The 26,628-nt window shown below is 47.5% G+C and overlaps 1 protein-coding gene across 4 annotated transcripts; it reads left to right on the forward strand.

The window, feature by feature from the left end:
* Positions 1–638: 638 nt before the first annotated feature.
* Positions 639–26,217, forward strand: CSF3R (colony stimulating factor 3 receptor). 4 transcript variants are annotated; one of them, XM_077337284.1, is made up of 17 exons: positions 639–939; positions 1,394–1,460; positions 2,975–3,072; positions 4,272–4,571; positions 6,104–6,227; positions 7,827–8,014; positions 8,798–8,952; positions 10,226–10,385; positions 11,578–11,660; positions 12,757–12,967; positions 14,841–15,035; positions 16,744–16,845; positions 18,604–18,750; positions 19,951–20,091; positions 21,180–21,270; positions 22,292–22,370; positions 23,648–26,217. In XM_077337284.1, the coding sequence occupies exons 3-17, from the start codon at positions 3,000–3,002 to the stop codon at positions 24,137–24,139; spliced, it is 2,541 nt and encodes an 846-aa protein (XP_077193399.1). In that variant the 5' UTR covers positions 639–939; positions 1,394–1,460; positions 2,975–2,999; the 3' UTR covers positions 24,140–26,217. The 4 variants fall into 4 exon arrangements, with proteins under 4 accessions (XP_077193399.1, XP_077193401.1, XP_077193398.1 ...); XM_077337286.1 differs by having other exon boundaries at positions 639–934; XM_077337283.1 differs by lacking the exon at positions 1,394–1,460.
* The last annotated feature ends 411 nt before the right edge of the window (positions 26,218–26,628 follow it).

Genomic DNA, 26,628 nt, shown 5'->3' on the forward strand with positions numbered 1-26,628 from the left:
TGCCTTACCACTCTGCGCCACAAGAGGCTCTTCCTTTTTAGTAACGATGCCTCAAATTTAAAACCTGTGTGATGTGCTGGATTTTAATTGTTACAAAAACATGGTTTGATTATATTAACTACTGAAAAGATAATTTAACTCCTGGTCTCTCCCCCACCCCCTTGTACTTCCTTAGCCTGAGCTGAAATGCTGCTCAGGATTCTATAGCCAACTTTCTCCTGAGCAGTTGTGATGTATGTGAACATTCTAGGTCATCACAGCAACAATGGTTTGGCAATGAGAGGCAGGGCTCACTCAGTCAATCCACAATCTTGTCTTGGGGGTCCTATTAAATAGAAAGTGTCTCTATCTAGATTTCCCCTAAGCAGCATTTTAGTATATGATCTCTGTGAAAACTGTTCAAGATCCCCTGCAAAACATATAGGTTCTAGATCTTGATATGATCTGCTGCATGATCCAGGCCAGCCTTTCATGCTTCCTTCTCCCCTGGAGAACCTCCATGTAGCTCTCTCTCTCTCTCTCTCTCTTCTGAGACACTCAGTGTGTAGCTGCAAAGGTGAAGATTGCCACACTGCCTGGGCTGTGTAAGGCCCCTACAAAACAGTGCTGGTTAGGGAAGTTGAGGCAGGGGCCAGCTACCTCCCACAGTGCCGCAAGGCGAGGGTGCCAGCCACAGAGCTTCCTGCAAGGCACAGTTGGTCAGATAACGCCTCTGGAGAAGGCTTTTGCAATCTCATCACTCACAGTAGAAGAGAGCGCTCGAGAGAGAACATGCAACGGACAAACTAATTAACAGCCCCCCCCCCCATGGGCGGCCTTTGCTTTTCATCTCGAGGCTTAAATCGGAGGGGACAGTATGAAGGCAGGTCATTGATTCACTTCTATGGTCTTCTGCGTGGAGCATTCTCATGGTGCCGGAGGATACTGACGTGAGGTGAGGTGAGTTTGGAGGGGGATCCTGGGTCATCGTGATTTTGTTTGTGACTGTAGAATGGGAGATGGCCTCTCACCCAGCCAAGCTGGTGTCCAGGTTGGCATATAGAAGAAGAAGAGTTGTTTCTTATAGGCCGCTTTTCTCTGCCCAAAGGAGTCTCAAAGCAGCTTCCCATCCCCTTCCCTTTCCTCTCCCCACCACAGACACCCAGTGAAGGAGGTGAGGCTGAAAGAGCCCTGATATTACTGCTCAGACAGAGCAGTTTTCTCAGTGCTGTGGGGAGCCTAAGGTCACCGAGCTGGTTGTATGTGGGGGAGTGGGGAATCAAACTCAGCTCGCCAGATTAGAAGTCCGCACCACTACACCAAGCTGACTCTCTCTATAATATATTAACCTCCAGGGCTGGAGATGGCAAATCAGATCTTTATCATGCATATAATAGCAGGAAATTTTCCTTAGATCATCATCACGGAGCACCCAGAGGGAGTTCGTGCCCTGTGGGATTTCCCAGAATTCCCAAGTGCATGTAAGTCTGCTTTGTTTCATGTGGCCTTCGGTTAACGCTATGAACCAGGGAGCTGGCCAGTTGCTTGAATATCACATTGATGTTTCAATTGGTTTCATTGATTTCCATTGGCACTGCATTTCATCATAGCGGTCTCTTCCGGGGGACAACCGTAAAACTGTCCTCCTGACTGTAAGCATTTCGGCCGGTCAGGAACTTTATGAAACTAATAGTCTAGCCGCCTACTGTCCTTAAAACGTGGAGCTGATTATGATAGAAAACAGGCGTTCTCACAGTTTCAAGCAGTCTGTTGGGAGCACGACAGCAACAGGTTAAGGAGATGGAAAAAGTAAAACTTGCAGAGTAGTAATCGTCGTGTCCGTTTCCTCAGCATCTACGCCTCAGTGGTTTAATCCCTGTATGTATTGATTTGGCATTGTTCAGCGCTGTGTTTAAACGTTGATGGTGTCGTTTTATCCATTTGTTGGAAATTGCTGGTCAAATGACCGTGAATGAATGAATGGATTGAATTGGCATTGTGTTTCTAATTATTATTAAATGTTGCAAGCTGCCCCCCCCCCCATTCCATGCCCTACAGGGAGAAGTTGCAAAGTATAAATTAAAGAAAGAATGGAGAGAAGGGGTCGGGAGTGCCCGCTTGGCCTCCCTTTGCTCATTTACACCAAAAGCCTGCATGACATCTGAAAAGGCAGATGCCTGTATCAAGTCTGCAGGTTCAGTGAACACAGACTCCAATTCTTCAGAACAGCTCTTTTTATTTAGCAACTCCAGCAACAAATTCCAAATGCTGAACAGAGAAAAACAGGCAAACTCATGCACTTTTGTACCTTTCAGGCATCCCGCTTCTGCCTCTGATTGGCCCTAAGCAGATCAATCTGGATAGACCTTAACAGGTTCCTTTGATTGGTTAATTCCTTGGCTGGCAGAAGCCTTCATTTGCATCAGTGGCCAAATGGCCACAGACTAACAGCCTGCCTACTCAGGATTTCTTTTAGCTAAGACTTCTCTACGTTCACCTTTCTGTGTATCTCTGATGCACACAAAGCAAGGCAGAACTGAGTCCATTGAGACCAGCCTCTGGTTCCTGGGCCACCTCTCCTCTCCCATAACCCCTGGAGAGGGCTGCCCTGCCATTTTACAAAACACCAGGCCTGCCGCTGACTCCCACTGCAGTGCCTCCCCTCAAAATGGCCACAGCTGGGCTAGCTGTTTTGGGTTCCTCTGAACATGATCAGGAGTAGTTGCCTTCTGATGTCAGCAAACAGGGCTTGAGTCACTAGGATTTCAATGTGTCATTATTCCAGGGCGTCTCCTTTCAATGTTGTCCCTTCTTTGCGTGTTCATACATGGTTAGTGAATTAAAGGGAAAGGATTGGGTCAAAATTGTGCGCATTGTTATTCGTTGACACACCAAAAAAAACCTGGTTCTTCCCAGTCACAAACTGATGCCGAAAATGGAGGCGTGTGAATGGCAGGAAAGGAAAATGTTATGGTGTGATGGTGTAAATTTTCAGGTAATGCAAGGTCCCCTGAAACAAAATGATGTCAACAAGAAAGAAGCAGCAGAGAAGATTCCAGGCATGCTGTGTCACCTTCCTTCTGCTTCATGGAGGTACGTGGTTTGCTGTGTCATAATTCAGCCAGGGCCGGCCCAATTGTAATATATTTGGATAAGGCTGCCAGCCTCCAAGTGGCACCTGGGATCTCCCACTATTCCAGCTGATCGAGATCAGTTCCCCTGGAGAAAATGGCTGCCCTGGAGGGTGGGCTCCACAACTTTGCTGAGGTCTCTCCCCTCCAACAACCCTGGTTACCGTAGTGCCCAACCCTGAGCTTTCAACTCTAGATTAGGGGCACCACTGCAAGGTTGTCAGCTGGGGCTATTTCGCAGTTATCTATACACTCTGATGGTTGTAGGGTCCAGAAGCTCATTTCATCTCAGTTGCCCTGTTAGCCTGCAGTAGAAGAGCTCGAATCGAGTCCAGTTGCAATTTAAAGAAGAAGAGTTGTTTTTTATATCCCACTCTTCACTACCCGTAGGAGACCCGAAGTGGCCTCCCCTTCTTCTCCCCATCAGACACTGTTGGTGTAATATGATAGTTTATGTTATAAAAAATAGCAGAGTTAATCTATACATGATGAGACCAGACAAGGCAGGTATACTGGATATAAAAAGACAATTTTACTAGCTAAACAGGATAGGGGAAACTGGAAGACAAAACAAGAAAATGCAGTTTCCTATAGCTCATTCAGGAGCTCTACACAGTAGCTCTAAACCAGACTGGCTCTCAACACGATCAACAAGATTCCTTTGTGAATCTTGTCAGCTTCATGTCAATCTAAAGGAGCTTTGAGTCGCAAAAGCTTACATCCTAGAAGTCTTGTTGGTCTTTAAGATACTGGAATCTACAAGAGACGTTCATGCACATGAAGCTGCCCTATGCCAAATCAGATCATTTGTCCATCAAAGTATGTATTTACTTAGACTGGCAGTAGGTCTCAGAGACCCAGGTTCAGGTCCTTCACATCCCCTTTGAACTGAAGATACCAGGGATAGAACCTGGGACTTTCTGCCTGCCAAGCAGATGTTCTACCACTGAGCTACAGCCCCTATGAGTCAAAGCCAATGGCTTGAAGACCATATCCACTGCAAGATGTGTATTTGTGCACCCCAAGAGTATGAGGAGGACTAAGGCATGGAGGAGGCAGGGTAAAGAAGTTCAGGCCAAGCCAACAAGGCCAAAGTCTCTGTGTATGGATCTACTTTCCTAGGCTTCTGGATGCAGCCTGTGATCTTGGATTCCCTTGCAGGAGCCCTTGGATGCAGCAACCTAACAGTGGACTCCTCCATCATTCACTGGGGAGCAACAGTTACGGCTAATTGCACCATCTGGAGGAACCACTGTCCCTTTCTCAAGGATGGAGAAATCCAGATGATGTGGAAACTGGATGGCCAGCTTCTCCATGGTGTCCAGCACAGTCTTGGCAATGGGGTGGAATTTTCCAACATCACCATTGGGCCCCTCTTCAGGACCGTGGTCAGTCTGAGCTGCTGGGTGTTGAAGAAGGAGACGCCACACCTCTTGAACCTGAAACAGATCCACGCTGGGTGTAAGCATGGGTCTACTCTTGGGCGAGGGCTCAGGAATTTGCATTGCTTTAGGGCAGGGGTAGTCAACCTGTGGTCCTCCAGGTGTCCATGGACTGCAATTCCCATGAGCCCCTGCCAGCAAACACTGGCAGGGGCTCATGGGAATTGTAGTCCATGGACATCTGGAGGACCACAGGTTGACTACCCCTGCTTTAGGGAACGCAGGTTAAAGGAGATCTGCTTCCAGAAGGCATCTGGCAAGAAGACCCTGCCAGATGCCTTTATTAAATGAGCCAAGCTGCCTTCCCCAGAAGAAGGGTGAAGCCAGGAACACAGAACCCTTTGCTCTGGATGGGTCTTCTCTCCTGACAGAGCTGAAATAAAGAATATAATGCAACCATTAAACACAAGCACAGTGTTGGGACTATCTACAAAAAAAGAAAACACAATTCCAGGCTTCATAAACTTAATGAAAGTGTCATGTGCATAGGCTTCACAAACTGAGTGCCAACAGTTTTACACTCTACACAAATACCGACAGGAATAACTTCCACCTATATTTCATTTTAGCCTCTCATGGCGCAGAGTGGTAAGGCAGCAGACATGCTGTCTGAAGCTCTGCCCATGAGGCTGTGAGTTCGATCCCAGCAGCCGGCTCAAGGTTGACTCAGCCTTCCATCCTTCCGAGGTCGGTAAAATGAGTACCCAGCATGCTGGGGGGTAAACAGTAATGACTGGGGAAGGCACTGGCAAACTACCCCGTATTGAGTCTGCCAAGAAAACGCTAGAGCGTATCACCCCAAGGGTCAGACATGACCCGGTACTTGCACAGGGGATATCTTTACCTTTATATTTCATTTTATTAAGTTGGGGGATGGATTAAAGTCCTTATTAGACTTCCACAAGCTTCTCCTTCTTCATGTTCACACTCACGCCACCAGAGAATAAAACTAGTGGACATTAGAAATGCTCAGCTTTCTATCATGGTCTCCCTGTCTCTGAGGGTGGGTAGGAACAGAGAAATCTGGTAGATATACCAGGCTGCAATGTCATTTATTTGCTTGCGTGCTTTTTATATACTTTGCCTTTCTCCATTATGGGGATCCAAAGTGGCTTATGTCATTCTCCTCTCCTCTTGGTTAGGCTGAAGAGACTGGCCTTTTCCATGGCAGGGTGGGGATCTGGATCTCCCAGATCCTAACCACTACACCAGGGATAATCAAACTGCGAGATGTCCATGGACTACAATTCCCATGAGCCCCTCCCAGCATTCGCTGGCAGGAGCTCATGGGAATTGTAGTTCATGGACATCTGGAGGGCTGCAGTTTGACTACCTCTGCACTACACCATGCTCTATCTCTCTGTAACAGAGGCACTCATGTGCAGAGGCATGGTTTCCTTTTAGCAGGTCATACATCATAGTTTTTCCGAGCCTGGCCTCCAGCGTAAATCCCAGGGTGTAGCCCTGGCTTGGACATAGTAGAGGTCTAAAGCTGGAATCCAAGCTCCACCTCTCACCTTCTGCTTTTGTCCCATTGTGATCTTCATCCAGATCCTCCATCCCAGCCCCAAAACCTCACCTGCATCATGAATGACACCACTAGGAACCTGAAATGCCAGTGGGATCCTGGAAAGGACAGCCACCTCCAAGTCCAAACTACTCTGAAGGGCTTCAGGTAAAGAGAGGGGATTACTGGGAAGGTGGGTGTCAAATGGAATGGGGACAGATCTGGGCTGTTCTGTGAAATCCAAAGTTTGGACTGCCTGCCAGCATTTTCACTTTGCGTGCCCACTTGAACTGTTCCTGAACAGGCATGCACACAAAGGATGAATCCTCAGGACATTTTCCTGGGAGTAAGTGCCATTGAATAACATGGTACTTACTTCTGATTAGACCTGCTTAACCTTGATCTCTAATTTGTTGCAGTCCGGTACAAAGTTGGGCAAATTACTCCCCCCTCCTGGGCTCAGGGAAATGACACGGAGGAGGTAGGAGCCCCTCCTACCACTTCACCATCCTCCCAAGTCAACTTGAGCCTGTGGACATTTTAAACATTCCTTTCCTGTAGGCAGCTGCTGTGTAATGGCATGGATGCTAGAATTCGTAACGTGTAGTTACTAATATGTAGGCACTAGCAGGAATGACAAGCCATTTCTGTACTCTGCATGCAAGGTTCATACAAGGACCCGGTCTGAAGGCCTGCCCCCCACCCCCTCTGCCTTCCCTTGGGTTTTCCTCCTTTCCATTTACTTTAGTGGTTAGTTTAAGAGGTAGGACTTCATGCCACATGTTTGAAAAGTAGTTACTTCAGAGGAGGGCAGGAAGTAGTTCCTGTTGGCAGCGAAGGACAGAACCCGCATTATTGGGTTTAAACTATATATAGAATGTTATCGGATAGATATTGGGGGGGGGGGGAGATTACAGTCAGAATAGTTCAGCAATGGAATAGGTTGCCTAAGGTGGTGGTGAGCTCCCCCTCACCTGTTGATCCTGCATTGAACAGGGGGTTGAACAACTCTATGATTCTATATAGCTTTGTGACATTTATTTTATTTCATGATGCTTAATGCAGCCACTGGGCAGTAACACTAGTTTGACAACATCTTGAGTGTAAGGCAGTATATGCATTATTTAAATAAATTAAATTACATTTATTTCAAGGCAGAAAGTAGAATGAGGAAGACTGGCTTTGTCACCTTTTCTCACCCTTTGCAACCATTATCACTCCAACTTGCTTTTAATACCCGTCCCCAACCATTTGCATCTCTGTGTATGCGGTGATTTTCAGTATATTGATGGGGTACTAAGGCAAGAGAGTTTATATATTTCCTACCTGTGTGGTTTTAGTGGGGAATACTGGCTATATAGTGACTTGAGAGACCCAAATTTAAATTCCTATTCAGCCATGACACTCACTGCATGACCCTGGGCCCATAACCTATGAGAATGCAGAGTGCATTTGGCACAGTGGAATTTTCATCCCATATACACTGTATCGTCCCAGATTATGAGCCCAGAGGTCATGCAGTGAGTGTCATGGAGTCTCACAAGGCTCTTTCCCATCCATTTACCATTTTCTTTCCCAGCAAGTGCCAGCTGAGTGAGAAAACTCACACAATCGACCCCTCTAGGGGTTGCACCATACCACAATCCTGTGGAATACATTCACTTCCACACTGCTCAGTCAGTCTGGAGAGTTAAGGTTCACAAATGATGGAAGGCTGGGACTATGATAGCCCCTTTCCACTGACTTCCAATTCTCTTGGTCCTGCAGGAGTCAAAGTGGCTGTGCTGTCCTCCTGGATCCCATCCCAGACTGTATCCCAGAGGTGGACCAGAATTATTGCACCATTCCTCGCCAAAACCTCCAGCTCTACCAAAAGATGGCTTTCTGGGTGGAGGTACACAATGGCCTGGGAGCTGCACTATCAGAGCTCCTCTGCGCAGACCCAATGGACTTAGGTATGTGACAGTGGTTGACACAGACGGGATGCATAAGAGAAGAAACAAGGGCATTCATTCAATTTTCAGGACAGCTGAAATGAATTGTGGATACACAACAAAATTACGTCAGTTTTTTTCAGTTCAGTACTTTAACAGGATTGGGTTTCAGGTGGGTGTTGGCCTGCAAGATTCAAGTCCAGTCGTACCTTAGAGGCTAACAAGATTTTGAGAGTCAGATTTGGCTTAAAAATGTGAGATGCCTGAGATGAGCAGAGGTAGTTTGCCATTGTTTTCCTCTGCATAGCAACCTCAGTCTGCCTTTGTGGTCTCCCATCCAAATACTGAACCTGCTTGCAAGTTCTGACAAGATCAGGCTAGGCTGGACTATTAGGCTTCTACTAATGACAACGGCAGGACCATGAGGTGTTCAAGGCAAGAGTGGTTTGCCATTGTCTGCCTCTGCATGGCAACTCTTGTCTTCCTTGCTGGTTTCCCATCCAAATACGAAACCTGGTTGACCCGACTTGACTTCCAAGCTTTGACCAGCTCAGGCTACTCAGAATTAGGAAACAGTGCAAAGCAAAGGATAGTCAAAGCAGTGCAGCAATTGAATCATAAGGTTCAGGACAGCACAGTAAAAAGCAGATGATACCTACAAAAATCACTGCAATGGGCTACAATCCTGTTCTTCGTAAGGCAGCTGAGCCCTCTCCCCCAAAGCAACCATGCAGGGGATGGGCCTCTCCTGCCTTCTGTTTGAAAAGGCTTCCCTTAGACTTTGCGATTTGCTTCTCGTTCCAGTCAAGCTGGACCCCCCAGCTGTCCAGTCCATCCAGTCCGTCCCCAAGGAGACCCACTGTGTGACTGTGACCTGGAACGCAGCCAAGGACAGTGAGTACATGAAGCAGACGTGTGACCTGCGCTACCACATGGAGGGCCACCAGGAATGGACACTGGTGAGTGGCAGCTCAGAGCCACTTCTGCCTGAGCTGGATATTACTCCAAGTGCCTCTCTGCATCCATACAGGGCAGGCTTTTCTGTGCTGTCACCTTTCCAGGCTTGACACCCCTCTGCTACGCTCCAGGCCCAGCCATTCACTTCTCTCTCCCACCTGCTTCCCTGGAGACCTGCAAGCCAGGTGTTGCTCAGCTGTGCACTTTTATCCCTGCTCTGTGCTCCAGAGTCAGTGAAAGCAAGTCCAGCAGCTAGCAGACGATCACACCATGGTTGTGGTGGTGGTGGTGGTGGTGGAAAGTGCCAGCAAATCACAGCCAACGTATAGCAACTCTGTAGGGGTTTCAAGGCAAGAGACATTCAGAAATGGTTGCCATTGCCTTCCCCTGTGCAGCAACCCAGGACTTCCTTGGTGGCCCATCCAAGAGCTAACCAGAGCTGTCCCTGCTTCACTTCCAAAGGCTGAGAAGTCAGGCTAGCTTGGGCCATCCTGATCAGGGCTAACTCCTCCGTATGCCAGGTTGATTTATCCCACATTGGATAAATGCACTTTCAGTGTGTGCTTTTGCAGTTGGATTTTCCTGTGCAGAACAGGAAAATCTACTTCTAAAATGCATTGGAAGTGTATTACCTAATGTGTGCAGAATGGGCCCAGGTCAAGCGCCTAGTAGACTGCCAACCACCCAGTGGGGCCTGGAGATGTCCTGGTATTACAAGTGATCTCTAGACAATAGAGATTGGCTCCCCTGCTGGAAAAAAATGAAGAAGAGCTGTCTTTCACTATCTGAAGGAGTCCCAAAGCAGCTTACAAATGCCTTTCCCCTCCTCTCCCCACCACAGACACCCTGTGAGGTAGGTGGGGCTGAAAGAGTTCTGTGAGAACTGCTCTGTGAGAACAGCTCTGACAAGACTGTGACTAGCCCAAGATCACCCAGCTGGCTACATGGGAAAAAGAAGTAGGGAATCAAAACAGGGTTCTCCAGTTTAGAGTCTGCTGCTCTTAACCATTACACCACACTGGGTCTTTGGATGCTTTGTAGGGTGGATTCTATAGCATCCTTCCCTCCCAAATTCCATCCTCCTTAGGCTCCACCACCCCACATTTCCAGGTATTTCCTAATCCTAGCTCATGTCGGTTAGGCTCTCAGGCCCTTCCCATGATGCTGAAACCCAGGAGGGCTCAAGGAGCTGAGGATGCAGCGGCCAACCTGGGCTAGGCTTCTGACAATAGGCCGGATGTGGGAAAGATGGTCTTTTTTGTGTTTTGCCACCAGGTGCAGAATATCACCAGTCCCACCAGGCAAGTCCAGCACTGTGGCTTCCTCTTCTTCGTCTCCTATCAGTTCCAGATGCGCTGCCAGAAGTCTGGGGCCAGATACATGAGCGACTGGAGTCCTACAAAGTCCTTCACCACCCATGAGGACAGCGGCCATGGTGGGTGGGAGTTCCCAAGCCCAGTGTTGGGGACACAGGATGGACCCTGAATATGCCATTAATCTAGTCCAGGGATTATATTTTCACAGACAGTCAAACTACCTTGGAAGGGGAAGGTCTCCCACTCACCCATCCGTTGTTGGAGCACAGACCAGTTTTTCAGAGCTGATGCTCTTCGTCCCTTGGTTAATGCCAAGGATCACATCCTCTCCTTTATAAACAGGCTTTTACGTAACAAAGTAAAGTAAAATTAAGTTCTCTAGCCCTGTGTCCAAAGCCTTGCCATGCAAGCATGCCCTTTCCCTCCCCATTAATTGACTAGCTGAGTACTTCAGAGGCTGTGTTCACATTTCCTCACCCTTTCAGCCTACCACTGCTTGAAGACCTCACAGTTGCTTATGAAGATGTTGTTTTAAGCTTTGTGAAGTGTAAAACCTTTCACCACAGAGATACAAGCTGTCTGGTGTTAGTGGAAGATCGGCCCATGCTCTCCTTGTAGGGTTCCTAACTCAAAGTGGAAACATAACTCAAAATTTGTGGGACAGGTTTGGAGAGGGACCTCAGAAAGGTACAACTCCATAGAGTCCCCTTCAAAGCAGCCATTTTCTCCAGAACTGGGGATGCCAACTTCGGGGTGAGACCTGGAATGACCCCAAAATTACAGCCAATCTCCAGACTACAGAGATCAGCTCCCCTGGAGCAAATGGATGCTTTGGAGCATGGATACTATAACGTTATGCCTCAGTTAGGTCTCTGTCCTCCCCCAGGCTCCGTACCTAAGTCTCCAGGAGCTTCTCAAAGTATATCCGATCCGGCAACCGTATAGACTCCAGGGGAACTCTCTGTCACCTGGAGATCAGTTGTAATTCCAGGAGGTCTCCAGGATCCACCAGGAAGCTGGCAACCCTGTCTCCTGAGGGTCTATGATTTTCTTGAGCTCTTGGCCACCTGGCAATGAAAATCCAGGGCAATGTAAATTAATAGATCAAGTCATTTCAAGCAGTGAACATATACTTTTTTGCTGTTAATTCTGACCTAAAGATGTATGCCTAACCTTACCTCACAAGCCTATGATTCCTGAGTCACTGCCCTTCCCTCTGCCCTGACTGTGGGCCTAAATGAAGAAGGTTGCTAAATGAAACAGCCAGCCAGTCTGCTTAGGCCAGTCACCAAAGTCCCTTTTCTCCTTCAGTACCTTCAGGGGAGCTTGAGGCCTGGTGGAAGACGAAGCCCAGGGAGGATGGACAGGGAACCCAGGTGCAACTGCTATGGAAGGTAAGTCCCCCATCCCCCTACCCTGTAAATGCCTCCATGGCAAGGAAGCCCCCATTTGCTGGATTTATCCCACAATCTGTAAAAGGCAGCCAGCTGGTGCATGTTCAAAGGCCAGACAAATAGCTGTGTGGTCCTCCAACCCAATTTTGACAGGGCACTTTTCTTTTCAAGCAAAAACAGTTTTGTCAAAGCAACTTTGTAGTCCCTTGGAAAAACCTGGAAATGGTGTGTGGAAAGAGGCTGAGTGGTATTCCCAGCAGGCTGCAGGCACCAGGGCGTCTCCTTCCATGGCAGTCAGATAAAACTAAGGCAAACAAAGCCAGTGTATAGGCTCTTTTGAATAATGTATTGGGGTTGCAAAACAGGGCTTCTCTGGGAGTAGAATATGGGTTTCCCTGTGTAATTTGAGCAAGATTTGAGTCCAGGCGCACCTTAAAGACAAACTAGAATTTCAAGGTATAGCCCTTTTGAGAGACAAGGCCCTCTTCATCAGATTTGGAGAGGCTACGAAATGTGAGATGTTAATGAATAGGTTGGCCCTTGGAATTTGGGGAGTCAAAACTCCTATCAGAAACTGGACTTGTGAGCTCTGAGTTGTGAACTACCTGGAAATATTTGGAGAATGGCAGGAGTCTGAGGAGGGGAGGGAATTCAGTAGGCTGTAATTCTCTGGAATCCATCTCCCAAGCTGCCATTTTCTCCAGGTTCTCTGCTACCTGGAGATCAGTTGGAATTGTGGGAGATCTCCAGCTGCCACCTGGAGGTTGGCAGCCCAATCAGACACCCATGCTCCTTAGTTACTTTTCAGCACATGGTGTTCCCTGACACTGCAGTCTTAAATTGGTCCTCGTTTTGCACATTGTGAAAGAGGGAGCTGGGGGTCTCTAACCTCAGAGTCCCAACATTCTCTCCAATTGACCAGGTTCCTTTGGATGAAGCCACAACACTGGTGGAAGTTGGTAAAAGTGGTACAGCAGATGATCTGCACCTCTGGTCCACCCTCCTTTTGTCTTTTGGGTTCAGTGGGGGAAGTGTTTAACCATTCATAGTCAATCAGCACCCTTTTACCACTCGTGTTTTCACTTTCTTTTCACAGCCTATGAAAACAAAGGAAGCCAATGGAAGAATCCTGGGTTATTGGGTCACCTTCAGTCCCCGGCAGAACAATGGCCAGCCATCAACCCTTTGCAATACCACAGAGTTGCATTGCAATTTCTCCCTGCCGTCCGGAACACGGGGAATTCATCTCATGGCTTACAACGCAAGAGGCACATCTCCACCTACTGAGGTCTCACTTCAGAAGAAAAGTACGGGCCTGCTTGGTTCAGGGGCAGCCTCTCGGCAACCCCTTTGAGACAGTTGAGCATCTCTTGCCCTGCTGTTGCTGCCCCAAGAATAAAATCACATGCATTACCAGGGCATCCTGGTTAACAGTCAGGAGCTGGACAGACTCTCCAAACAAGAGCAACAGTGGGATTTTTTTGGCAGGTCTATGGAATAAGTTGGGTGTGTTCCACAGGCCATGCAGGTTAATACTGAAACCACACAGCCTCATGCTTGCCAAGTCCCCCTGGCAACCAGTGGGGGATGGGAGGGTAGGTTTGCTAGATCCAGGTTGGAAATCTCCTAGATATTTGGGGATGGAGGAACCTCAGTTCAGTGAGGTACGATGCCCTACAGCAGGAGTGAACAAACGGTGGTTCTCCAGATGTCCAGGGATTACAATTCCCATGAGCCCCTGACAGCCCCTCCCAAGCATCCATGTTTTCCAGGGGAACTAATTTCTATAGTCCGTAGATTATTTGTAATTCTGGAGGATCTCCTGTTCCCACCTGGAAGCTGGCATTGCTCTGCAGCCTCCTCACTTGTAGTCTAGGAAACTGGGTCCCACAAAACAAGTCCCGAGTTTGGGACTTCACATCTATATGCTGATGCTCTTTCCTAGCCCACAGACTGCAGGTGGGTTTAGGATGATGCTGTTTCCAGGGGAAGTGCCAGCTCTGGTGTGGCTGCTTGGCAGGCAGACTTAGTTTGTTTATTTCTATTTCAACTTTTATTTCGCTCTTTCTCAAAAAGATTCGGGGCACATTACAATGTCAATAAGATACGTAAATTCTAGAAAGATACAAAAATAAATGTTAAAATTAGTTAAATACAGTTTAAACATTTTAAAAAATTACACAGCCGATATTGCCTTTAATAGTGTTCTTGGGGGGGAGTGGGGTTTCCACTTAATGTCGCCCTCACTGAGGAGTATAGTCCAGTGGCTACAGATGGAGTAGTCAGCAGCGAGATGTTACTGTAGGCCTCAACCATGGGCCTGGTGGAACAGCTCAGTTTTACAGGTCCTGCAGAACTGTCTACAGCAGTGGTTCTCAACCTGGGGGCCGGGACCCCCTTGGGGTTCAACAACCCTTTCACACGGGTCGTGGCAGGGCAAGCAGCTTGGCCTTGTGAGGTAGTTTGAGATAGAGCGTTCGTCTGTCTGGAGCAGCAGAAAAGAGCAAGATCGGCATGGTGGGACAAGAGGCAGAACTGAACTGAGAAACCCCAGGGGAAAAAAACATTTATATACAATCACGAACAATGGATCTTCATGCCAGTAGTCAGTTTCAGTTTAATTTCTGTGAAAGAACACTTGCATAATTTTATGGTTGGGAGTCACCACTACATGAGGAACTGTATTAAAAGGTTGCAGCATTAGGAAGGTTGAGAACCACTGGTCTACTGTCCCACAGGGCCCTGATCTCTTGTGGCAGAACGTTTCACCAGGCTGGAGCTGGGGCCAAGAAAGTCCTGGCTCTGGTTGAGGCCAATTCAACCACTCTAGGATCCTAAAAGCCAAGGATCATAGGTAGATTCTGATCACTAGATCTCAGCTCCCTTTGGGGGACATATTGACCGTTTACGCACTGGGAACTTCACTGCCCCAGCTCCCATGCAGGAGCACAAATCAGAGGTGGATGAGGTGCACCCAGTCAAATGCTCCCCCGTGTGGGTGCAGGAAGAGGTAGAGCAACCTGCCACGACTAAAACTCCAGCCTGCAGCCTGGCATGAAAGCTCCAGTGCGTAAATGGCTATTGAAAGAATCTCAGAATCTTTTTCTTGTTCCCTCAGCTTCTGCCTTTCCAAACTTGCTTTGCTGTCTCAGTCTAACAGTTTGCTGGTATCATTCGTAGGTATTCCTGTGCCCAGAATCCATGCCTCTCCTCTTGGAGAAAACAGCATCTTGGTGAGCTGGGATCCTCCAGGAGAACCAACCACTGGCTACATCGCTGAGTGGCAAAGGATGACCTCTGTGGAAGCCTCATATGATACTGATATTAGCTGGAGAAAGCTGCAAAATGGAGAGGAGAAACAGATCTTGATCCAAGGTAGCTGAGGGAGTGAGTCTTGGAGGAGGGTCTTTGTTTGGGAGGGAAAGGGTAGATCTGTGCCTGAGAAAAGGGAAGTGCTCAGTTTATGCTCAAAGAAACCCCCATCTCTGTGGCTGCTACTTCCATAAACAGGATAGCTCTTCTAAAGTTCAGACCACAAGAAATCTGAGGACAGCCATGTTTATTGGGTGGCAGGGAGAGTTGATTTGTCCATCAAAAGGCCATGCAAGGTCTGGGCCTTCCGTATCTAGGGGACTGTCTCTCCCAGAATGCCCCCAGGACGCTAAGGCTGTCAAACACTAACATGTTGGTGGTTCCTGACCTGAAAGAAGCACGTCTGGCTTCAACCAGGGCCAGGGCCTTTTGAGCCATGGCCCCACGAAACAAACTGCCAATTGAAACCGGGGCCCTGATGGAACTACCTACGTTCCACAGGGCCCACAGGGCTCTTCCACCAGATATTTGGTTGAGGCCAGAACAAGCTGTTAGTCAGCACAGCTAATAAAAGCTATGAGCCTCCCCCCATTGACCTCCAAGTTATTAACGCTGCCAAACTAAGTACAAAGATACAATGCAGAAAATGTGAGAAGGATTGATAAATAGATAAGCAGAGCATTATATGGATATATGATGGTTTTAATTGTGAATTTTATGGCTTATGTGTGGAAATACATTGTGAACCTCCCTGCTTGGGAGGGGTGGTCTAGAAGATGTTATTGTTATTGTTATTGTTAGTGCTGGAGGTTGAATCCTTTTGCTTTCCTCCTCTTCCTGTTCCCATTCCATATCTTCAGGTGCTTTTCTTCCTTTTGCTATCAGAGCCAAGCAGGAAGGAAATTAGCTGCTGCAACAGAGCAGCAGGTAGCAAAGGGAGAAGAGTTCAGCACACCTTTTGCCAGAGCACATCTTTTGTTATGAGAAGGCAAACTCATGCCCACGTTCCATATACCTGCATGCATTAGACACATGAAGACCAACACATGGTTGTTGCTGCTGGGTGTGTCTGTTTTGGCTCTCAGTTTCATTTGAAATAATTTCTATTTGGGTCATGGAAAAATGTGACTGCATCTCTCCCCCCCCCCCACCCTCGCATGGTGGTCACATGCTTAGACGGTCTTTAACCAAAGAATGAACTGAGTTATTTAGATTGATTAATGGGAACACGTAATGGAAGTCAACCCAAATTTGGAATGTTCACACGGACCAATGGCGGTGGGAGTCTTGCCTTTAATAAGCCACCAGATTTTTAGAAAATATTTGACAAAATAAAATTCCTGACTTTTCACTAAACCAGAGCAGAAGCAAGAGACCAGGGCTGAGCTGCATTTTTGTGGAATCCAATTTTGATATCAGAGGTTGCTATTTTGATGAGATTTACCATCCACTGCCCAAAGCCGAACACAGTCCAATAGACCAGAGTAGGTTCAAAGACCATGATCATTCACATATGGATAAAATGGAGACAAGGAGAATGGAGTAAGCTGCTTTAGCTCCCCGTTGGGGAGAAAGGTGGGGGTACACATGAAGTAATGGAATAAACATGTGACTTGGCTTTATGGGCCAGCTGGGTTAACTTAAAGGTCTTCTACTGCCTTCCTGCACTAGCATCTCTGCTTTGTAAGACTTTCTCTTCCTTGCATGCTTTCCAGTCCAGTCTGACTCCAGGTCTACATGCCCCAGACAACTTCTCTCTTCTGTCTTCCAGAAAACATTGAGCCTTTCCAACGATACATTATCTGCATCTACCCCCTCTACAATGACGGTGTGGGGATAGCCCAGCATACAGAAGTATACACCAAGCAGAAAGGTATGCTGATACTGTACCATGCTGGGGGATGATGGAACTTGGATGCATAAAACAAGCTTTTCATTGGCCGGGCAAGATTCACTGTGGAGAGAGTTCATTGTTGCCATTTGTTTACAAGTCTGCAGTTGGCTCCAACAGATCCATACCACTTAAAATACATAAGAACAGCCCCGCTGGATCAGGCCAATAGTCCATCTGGTTCAGCATCCTGTCTCACACAGTGGCCAACCAGCTCTTCAGGAGGGCCAGCAAGAGAGCATAGAGGCCAAGGCCTTCTCCTGATTAGTACCTCTGAATGTGGAGGCTCCCCTCAAACATCATGACTAATGGCCATTGACAGACATCCTCCATGAATCTACCTAATCCCCTATTGAAGCTGTCTAAGCCTGTGGCCATCATTACATCCTTTGGCAGTGAATTCCACATTTTAAGGACTCCCTGTGTAAATGAAGATGTTCCTGAACCCACTGCCTATTAGCTCTGTTGGACACCTTCTAGTGTTCTGGAAGAGGAAGAAAAAATTATCTTTGTCAACTCTCTCTGCCTCGTGCAATCTTTTAATAAACTTCTAACAAGTCCCCCCCTCCCCCATGTCCTTAGTCATCAATTTTTTAAATGTGAAAAATCTCAGACTCTTCAGCCTTTCCTCGCAGGGAAGATGCTCCACCACCCTAATAATCCTGATTGCCTTCCTCTATGCTTTTTCCAGCTCTGCTATATCCTTTTGAAGATACAGGAACTAGAACTAGACACAGGATTCCAAATAAGGCTGCAGCATAGATCTATACAGGGGTGGGCAGAGTTTAAATATACAAACTGTCTAACTGGTGTCTGCAGTCATTCTGTCTGGTCTGGAGGCAAGCAGGGAGGAAGTGTGCTCAGAGGAACAGGAAGTTTTCAATTGAGCCAATTAGGACATAGGAGGAGCCTGAAAAATATGAGGAAGTTCCTAGCGTAACCATGCTAAATACTATCTCCTCCAGTGCAATCCTGCAGAACCTGCATTTTCCAACTGCAGGAACATTGGCCATTTTATTTTCAGTCCCTTTCTCAATAATCCCTAACATTTGCTGTTTTCACTGCTGCAGCACACTGTATTGAGACTTTCATTGAGTTATCCACTACAACCCCAAGATCTTTGTCCCTCTCTGTCCCAGCAAGTTCAGACTCATTAGCCTATACTTAAAACTGGGATTTTTCACCCCGTTGTGCATCACAGTACCACTTTCCCCTTATTGCAAAGGGATCTACCCAAACCTTTTGCATCCCATGAAGGCTGCTTGCACCAGAGGGAGTCAAAATGGATCCAGCCCCGATTGTACTGACACTGGAGTGGGAAGCAGAGATACCTAAAGAAGACTCTTCCACAAGCCATTTCTGGGTCTGACTGCCTATTTTGAAAGGGGAACATCTGGGGACAACCTTTCCTGTATGCCACAGCCACCTGTGGTTACTCAGCAGATGCACTGCACATGCTTAGACCAGGGGTAGTCAACCGGTGGTCCTCCAGACGTCCATGGACTACAATTCCCATGAGCCCCTGCCAGCAAACGCTGGCAGGGGCTCATGGGAATTGTAGTCCATGAACATCTGGAGGACCACAGGTTGACTACCCCTGGCTTAGACATTTAAATCACATTTCCTGAGCAGTGAGCCTAATAACAGGTGATTCGGGAAGTCTTTGCCTTGTCAAGACTGACTGAAACCACACTTCCCCTGGTACTGTGGTCTCCTATTAACAACCCTCTCCCCTTACAGCTCCCTCTGACAGTCCCAAACTTAACCCAGGCAGTATCGGCAAGACAACGGCTCAGCTACACTGGGAGCCCATCCCTCTGGAACTGCGCAACGGCTTCATCACCAACTACACCATCTTCTGGATCTGCTGCAATGAGGCCATGAACAGTGAGTTCCAGCTACGGTTCAGTCCATTTCTCCATATAGATGCATCCTCCCCTTTGCCCCTGGAGCTCAGGACAGCCTGTATGGTTCTTCCCTTCTCCATTTGATCCCCCCAGCAACTCTGTGGAGTAGGCTGCCCAAGATCACCCAACAAGGTTCACAACTGAGTAGACTTTGAACCCAGGATTCCCAAAACATAAACCTCTGTTCTAACCACTACATCGTACTGGTTCCTGCATAGCTTTCAAACATCTTGCTATTCCTGTTTCGCAACAGAAGAAGAGTTTATTATTATTATTATTATTATTATTATTATTATTATTATTATTATTATTATTATTATTATCATTCGATTTATTGCCCGCCACTCCCTTGCGGCTCGTTGGTTTTTATATTCTGTTTCTCACTCAAAGGAGTCTCAAAGCGGCTTACAATCGCCTTCTTTTCTCCCCAAGAGACACCCTTTGAGGTAGGTGAAGCTGGGAGAGCTCTGGAAGAACTGCTTTGTGAGAGCAGCTCTAACAGGACTGTGATGAGCTCAAGATCACCCAGCTGGCTGCATGTGAAGGAGCAGGAAATCAAAGCAAGCCAAGCCACTGCTCTTAACCACTAAACCAAGCTGGCTCCCAGTTGGAAAACATAAACTACTCAGTTCTGCGTAAGGCCAAGGAAAACATAAACTACTCAGTTCTGCGTAAGGCCAATCTGGATGGAAGATGGCTTCCCCAAGGTTTCACCTGAGGTTACATGATGGGAACTCAAATCACTGGGGGGGCTGGGCATATCCCTTTCAGCAGGTTGGGTCCAGGCTCCAAATATACCAGATTCACTACATTTTATTTCTGGAGGTGGTCAGTTCAGTTAAGCTTTCTCTGTTCTTCCCAATTCCTTGCTCTCTTTTCCCCTGGACCTTCCTGGGTTTGATCTTGCCATGGCTTCTCTCCCTTACTTTGGGGAAGGGCTGTAATTCAGTGGAAGAGCCTCTGCTTGGTATGCAGATGGTTCAGTCCATGGTGCCTCCAGCCAAGCAGCAGGTGATGGGAAAGACCTTAGCCTGAGACCCTGGAGAGCTGCTGGCAGTCTGACAGTACTGAACGTGGTAGGCCACAAGTGTCTGATTCAGGATAAGACAGCTTCTTGTTCAAGTGCCACTTGCACCATTGCTTATTTCTCTCCCAAAATTTCTCTCCAAAAAATCCCTAGGAGCCGTTGTGAACTCCTCTGTGAACACATTCACCATCACGGGTCTCCTGCCTTCGATGATGTATGAAGTGCACATCATGGCCTCCACCACGGGTGGGAGCACCAATGGAACTGTCCTGATACTGTACACTAAAGCAACAGGTAAGGAGAGCCATGGAAGAGGAATCGGTGCTTGGGGTGAATACTGCCGAGCCATGAAGAGAAGAGAGATCCATGAATCAGGGCAAAGCTATATGTCTTGGGAGTGGTACGTCTGGCTTCCTTAGCCAGGATTCGAATCAATTAGTCACAAGCCAATCCCATTGGCCAAGCATGTGGGGCCCTGATTCAGTTTGGGAAGGCACTGCACAGGGAAAAGGTGTTGCCCATATACCAATGTGCTATTTGAGCAGGCCCCCTAACCAACAGGCAAATAGCACCTCCAGGGACATTTGGGGTCAGGAAAACACTTCTTCTCCCCACACACTGCAGTCCTGATCCAAATCATGGACCCACATACTTCTGAAGTGAGTTCTAGAAGGGACCTCTCAGCCAGTGAGTGACTGTCTCATTCAGAATCAGGCTGGGGAATTCTGTTTTGAACATAATCAAAATGTGTAGCTTGGCCCTTAGTGGCCATGGTTTTCCATCACTTGCCAGATTTTTCCCCAGTACCCTGCTAACTTTAGGTCCTAAACAGTAGGACATGTTTTGATGGAGTGCCAAGCTCTGCAAGTGTATATAACCTTCCTGGGGAGCTGCATATTTCAATTGTTAGGCATGAAACCTTAACACAGTACAGCATTCTATTCTGATGTTGTTGTGCTACTTCAGACCAACAGAGCTACCTATTTGAATCAAACACAGATAGTTATTGAGAACTCTGTGTGTGTGTCTGTGTTTGTGCGTGTGTGATCTCCGAACTGAGAATAGAAATGATAGTGACAACATGATCCAGATGAAGAAGAGTGACAGTGTAGTTCACAACTCCACACCCTCAAAGAGAACCCTTAAATGAGCCTCTTGGGAGTCTTTAAAAGGGCCTCTTGAACAGTTGAGTTTCTGGTGACCTAAAAATTCTGTTTGTGATGATTCATTCACCCTTGCTCCACTGGATGCTGCATGCAAGGATCAGGGGGCATGCATGTGTGAACTAGCTCAGTTCAAAGGACCCAGCTTCTCCTCTCCTCCACATATTCTCCCCCGGGTTAGATGCCTGCCATCTGCTAATACTCTGCTTTCTGTTCCAGATGACATGGACATCTCAGTTACATATCTGCTGATTGGTCTGCTCTTGGTCATGCTGATTGTCCTCGTCATCTGTTTCCAGCAGAGCAAAAAGTGAGCATGGGAAGAAGCTAGAAGATACAGGCTTTTATTAAAGATCTGGGTGCTGTATAGACACTGAAGAGTGGGCCTGGGACATGGAGATACCAGGGAGCGGCACATGAACTATGGAAGTGGACTGGGAGAGACTCCATTGCTGCAGGGCAGGAAGAAAGGCTAGCTACTGGATTCAGACTTCGTTTTGCTAAATTAGTGTATCTTAGGCAGGAATGTCTTTACCTGGCCTAGACTATCCCATTCTCATCAGATCTGGGAAGCTAAGTAGGGTGGGCCCTGGTTATTACTTGGGTGGAAGTCCAGCAGGGCCCATTCCGCACACATAGGATAATGCACTTTCAATGTGCTTTGGCAGCTGGATTTTCCTGTGCAGAACAGGAAAATCTACTTCTAAAGGGCATTGAAAGTACAGTATCTATTGTATGCAGGCCTGTGCAGAGGCAGGCCATGGCAGATCACCTCTGATTATCTCTTGTCTTGGAAACTTATGGGGTGGTCATAAATCAGCTGTGACCTGATAGCACTTTCGAGCTGACAGAAACACTAAGGCCACTAGGGACAGAGGGAGGCAGGACCGCAGGAGTTTTCCAGAGCATCAGAAATGGTATGGTGCTGGTGTTGCTCCCCATGTGGTCATCATCTCTGAGCAAAGAAGGCGTTGCAGTACTTTTGGAAGAATACAGAACAGCAGGATGGCCATACCTGTGACATGCTGGCTGGCAGCAAGAACTAGCCCAGAGGGGATGATGCTTTGGGGTACGGGGGATATAGCTTGACAGCATATACAGAAGGAAGCAAAAAAGGGACCAGTGGTGGAAAAGGGATGGAGTGCAAAAAGGGTGGAAATAGAGGGGCAGTATAGAGCTTCAGCACATCAATAGCCAGAGCTTGACTTTAAAAACAGCCCACAAATCAATGACTGTTTTGGCCACCCTCCTGGGAGAGAGGCCAGTGATCTTTGGGAATGCCCGGCCACCACCCCAAGTTTCAGCTGATCTCTCTCCCCTATAACCCACAGGATGAAGCTGTTCTGGCCCAGCGTCCCTGATCCAGCCAACAGCAGTCTGGGCAAATGGGCTCCGGCAGTAATGCAAGAGGTAATAATGTCAACTCCATAACTAGTTAGAAACCTAAAGGTTGAGCTGCCAAAAAAAAAATCAGTTTGAAATCCAAATATCTGTTCCACTATATATTTCTGGTAAGGCCTTGGAGGAGGAGTGTGTCTCATAGTTTAAGTGCCACTCAGCACTTAACACCCACTCAGGTTGGCTGTCCTGCCCTTGAGTGCCTCCTCCTCCAACTGGCTTGCCTGTCTGTCAAGCAGCCAGCCAATAGCCTTCTGTCCCCCACCCCAACCACCCTCTCCTCCTTCCACTTCCCTTGGAGGCTGCAGATCCCTGCTGCATGAGAACTGCCCCTGCCAATGAGTTTTTAACAGCTGCCTGCAGCCTTTCCAGGTCCAGGGGGGAGGGGAAGCCATCTGCAGAGTTCTTCCACTCCACCCCCCTAATCTAGCACCCGTTGTATTCCTGAACGCAATGGGCTTGGCCCCTACTTTATTATAATTATGTGCATATAATAAAAGTTAAAACCTTTGATAAAACTTCAGCTGTATACACTGTGTAGTACAGCAAGTGCAGAATCAACATTAACACATGGAACATATAAGGACCCCAAACCAGCTGCATTTTGACCCCTAAGGGGTCTTCCTCATTGGTCAGATAAGTAATTGCACCAGTACAATTGAGAAATATATAACATTAGGGCTTGCTAGGTGGTAAAAAAACATCAAGGGCAGGGGTAGTCAAACCTGTGGTCCTCCAGATGTTCATGGACTACAATTCCCATGAGCCCATGCCAGCAAACACTGGCAGGGGCTCATGGGAATTGTAGTCCATGGACATCTGGAGGACCACAGGTTGACTACCCCTGATCTAGAGAGTAAAGATCCAGCTGATATGTATTGTTTATAAGAATGTCTAAGATGGAGCCCACACTGTGAAGCATGGTCCAAAAGCCATCACTCCCAGTGCTGCCCGACTCTCATTCAAAGTACACTCGTGTGTTAAGCAGAAGAGCTCCATTGGTGACCAGGGTCTCAGATATGAAACACTTGCTGTGTTGGTCCAGTTGAATAGATGGGTGAACAAGTCTACAGGTTTCTGTGGGGCAAATCCTCCATGTTCAGAGGCCATCTGCCTCTTCAAAATTTGGGGTCTTATGAAGTGAAGAGTCCCCATCAATAGAGCTAGCAGGGGACTTTCCCTGAGGAACCTGAGCAAAGGTCTCGGACAAGATAGCACTTAAGAGGCTGCCTGCTCTGGCCAACATGCTAACCCTTTAACTGCTCTGTTTCTTCCCCTCTTCTCCCCAGGAGGCCTTCCCAGTCAACAAGTCAGGAGAACTTAGTCCCATCATCATTACTGCCATCCTAATGTTTGAAAAGGACAAGAAGAAATGCATCTCCTGCGAGAACAGGGAGCTTCCAAAGCCCCTGCTTGATGGACCGTGGTCCAATCCTTCTAATGCTGATGCTGCTTTGCCACCTAGCAGCCCCAAGCCAGCCTCTCACAGGAACAGCTCAGGGTCCGTCCAGTATGCCAGGGTGCTCTTGGACAGCTACCATAGCCAGCAGGAAGCACCATCCTCTCTCTACTTGCGCTCCAACTCCACACAGCCACTTCTGGGTGACTCGACACCCAGCCCAGAGGCCTATGAGAACCTTTGGTTTCATGACAATCAACCATCTGGGGCATGTAGCTGCAGTTTCCAAGAGGATTCCGTCTTCATGGAGGGAGCTTTGGTGGATTTCCCATTGCTACAGGGTGTAAAGATTCACGGGGATGAAGATCTCAGCAACTCTTGAAAGTCGTAGCACCTGGAGGCATGCAAAAAACCCCTGTCCAGTGTTGCTCTGGCTTGCAATTGTAGCCATCAGGGAAGTACTGTCTGATTCATGTTGGGCCCTCTGCCTTCATCCTCTGGGGATCTCAAGCACATGGTGTTCCTACCACCAACAATCCAGCAGAATAGACTCACGGGACGTAGTCAGATCTTTAATCCTTCTTGGTTCCTGCAGGGCTGGTTGTGACCTTTCTCAAGTTGCTCCCTGCCATGAGGACCCAGAGCCTTAATGGATGACCAAGAGACTATCAAGCCTCAGTGGGTGGTCGTAGAGCTTTCCAGTTCCTTCCCCCATCACCTTCATCAGAATCCTGGATTCTCTCTACTGCTCACCACATCCCGGGGTTTCCCTCGCATGATGCATACGCAGATGTGAAGAAACCTGGGACCAGAACTGAGGACCTAGCTGTAGCAGGACGTGCACAGAGACCCAGCAATGGCCCCCTATGGAGCAGCTCAGGACAACAAAGGCAATAAGATAGGCTGTGCTTGAATTTAAGAAGTTTCTCCTCTAATCACATTGGGGTTTTCGTGACTGTAATTCAGATTGAGACTCGTCTCCTCTTCTTCCACTTTCATGTGCTGGCCCACCAACAGTTGAAAGCAATGTTGTGCCATGCCAGAAGAGTCTCACAAAACAGAGCTGTGGTAGAGGAGTCCTCAGGCAGGTGCCAGCTGATTTCCCCAAGATTCAGCTTAACTCTAAAATCACAAGTGCTTAACTGATTGAAACACTCCTCTTCATACACCCTTATTGCTGTTGTTGCTTCCATTCTAGGATCCTTTTGCATTTCTCGGTCATTCCTCTTCTGTAGTCATCAGCAATTAGAGCGATGGCGTAATCCTATGCAGTTATTCCTGTCTACGGCCACTGAATTCAATAGAACTGCTTTACATAGGACTGCACTGCTAGAACGCAAGATCCACATGTCATTTAATGTCATTATATCTCATTCTAAATGTTGTCTTAAATGATGTGGATCGTTCAATCTACAGATTAGAGCCATGTACAAAGAAAGGAGACTTTTCAACAAACCTGGGACCATCTCCAGGTTTGCACAAAAATCTGAAAATGGAAAAAAGCAACAGAAATGTTTATCTAATGGGAAGCCATAAAACCCCAGACATAGGCAGCTCAAGAACACCGTTGTTGGGACAGCCAGGTGAAAGAACCACTGTTGGCACTACTGGAAGTGAAGCAGTGACTGTAAAGGTGGTGGAGAAGGGAGGAGAGTGGCAGAGGTGCCTGCTGGGGAAACTCCATGAGGGGCAGAAAGAAGCTGAGGGATGAATATAAATGATCAATGGGAGATGGTGGTGAAAGCTGCTATCAGCCACAGAAGAAGCTACATGTGTAACAAGGTTACCAGATGTGGTGCTGGTTCTTCTTCCCTTCCCTAGTTTAGCCCTGCATTCACCAGAGAGAGAGCTGGGCCAGTGGGAGAGGTGAGGAGGTGGTGGCATGGGTGTTGGTTACCACTGTTTCTTCTTCATTCCTTCCCCAACCCCACTACCTGCACATGAGAGAAGACAGGCCAAAAGGGTGGACAGCTGGAGGAAAGGAGCACCACTGCTCTGGTCTGTGCCAGCAAGAAAAGATGGGCAGCCAGGAGGAAATGGGGGGGGGGGTATCCTCTTTTCCCCCCATGAGCTTCTCATGGGTCTATCATATAGAACACAGCCCATTTCAAAAAGCAAGACCCTATTGTAGTAAGTCCCACTCAGAAAGTTCCTACTTTCCCTTGCAATTGGCATTTTTACATTCTATTATTTCATTTTACAAACACATTTGCTTCTCTGCTTAACAGTGCAATCCAAAGGAGACTCACACCATTGATGTCAAGGGACTCAGAAGGGTCTTGCCCTTCCCACTGCTGTCTCATGGTGCCCACACATTTCTTCATTGTCAGTGGGAAGTGGGAAGAAGGGCTTGAACTACTGCTTTCTGCAGTCAAAATGAGTGCTCAATACTGTGATTTTGTAATGGTGCAGTTACAGCTGCAAAAGAAACCAATAAAACAAAGCACTTTTACTACAAAGAAAACACCTTTCATTAAAGTTCCTCTGCATAAGATCTCATGACTGAAGATCAACTCAGGAATGCAATGAGTAGAACTAAGCTTCGATGATGTCATGGCAGTCTTGCACTGGACAGTTATTAAGTCCATGAATGTTCCTAGGCCTTTAATTAGGACCAATCAGAAGCACCCACTCTCCATCCAAATTTCAGAGGTTTTAACCATCAACAATTACCCAGGACAGCAAATTGGCCCTAAAAGACAACAAAGCAACTCTCAGCCTAATGCCCGTTGCAAACAGCTGCTTACTTCACATACCAGGCAGTAAATCTTAATTTACGTTAAGTAGGACTAGGGGAAAAATACTCTTCCTTGATCAGTTCTAATTATTGTTGTGTTGCTCAGCATCCTGGGGAATAGGGTTGCAAGCCCC

Source organism: Paroedura picta, chromosome 5 (genome assembly GCF_049243985.1).
Source record: "Paroedura picta isolate Pp20150507F chromosome 5, Ppicta_v3.0, whole genome shotgun sequence".
Taxonomy (NCBI): domain Eukaryota; kingdom Metazoa; phylum Chordata; class Lepidosauria; order Squamata; family Gekkonidae; genus Paroedura; species Paroedura picta.

Coding starts and splice junctions, on each gene's coding strand:
- CSF3R (XM_077337284.1), top strand. CDS start 3,000: ATGATGTCAACAAGAAAGAAGCAGCAGAGAAGATTCCAGGCATGCTGT. Junction 11,661..12,756: donor AGGTGCAACTGCTATGGAAG/GTAAGTCCCCCA, acceptor TTCTTTTCACAG/CCTATGAAAACAAAGGAAGC. Junction 18,751..19,950: donor CTGCAATGAGGCCATGAACA/GTGAGTTCCAGC, acceptor AAAAATCCCTAG/GAGCCGTTGTGAACTCCTCT.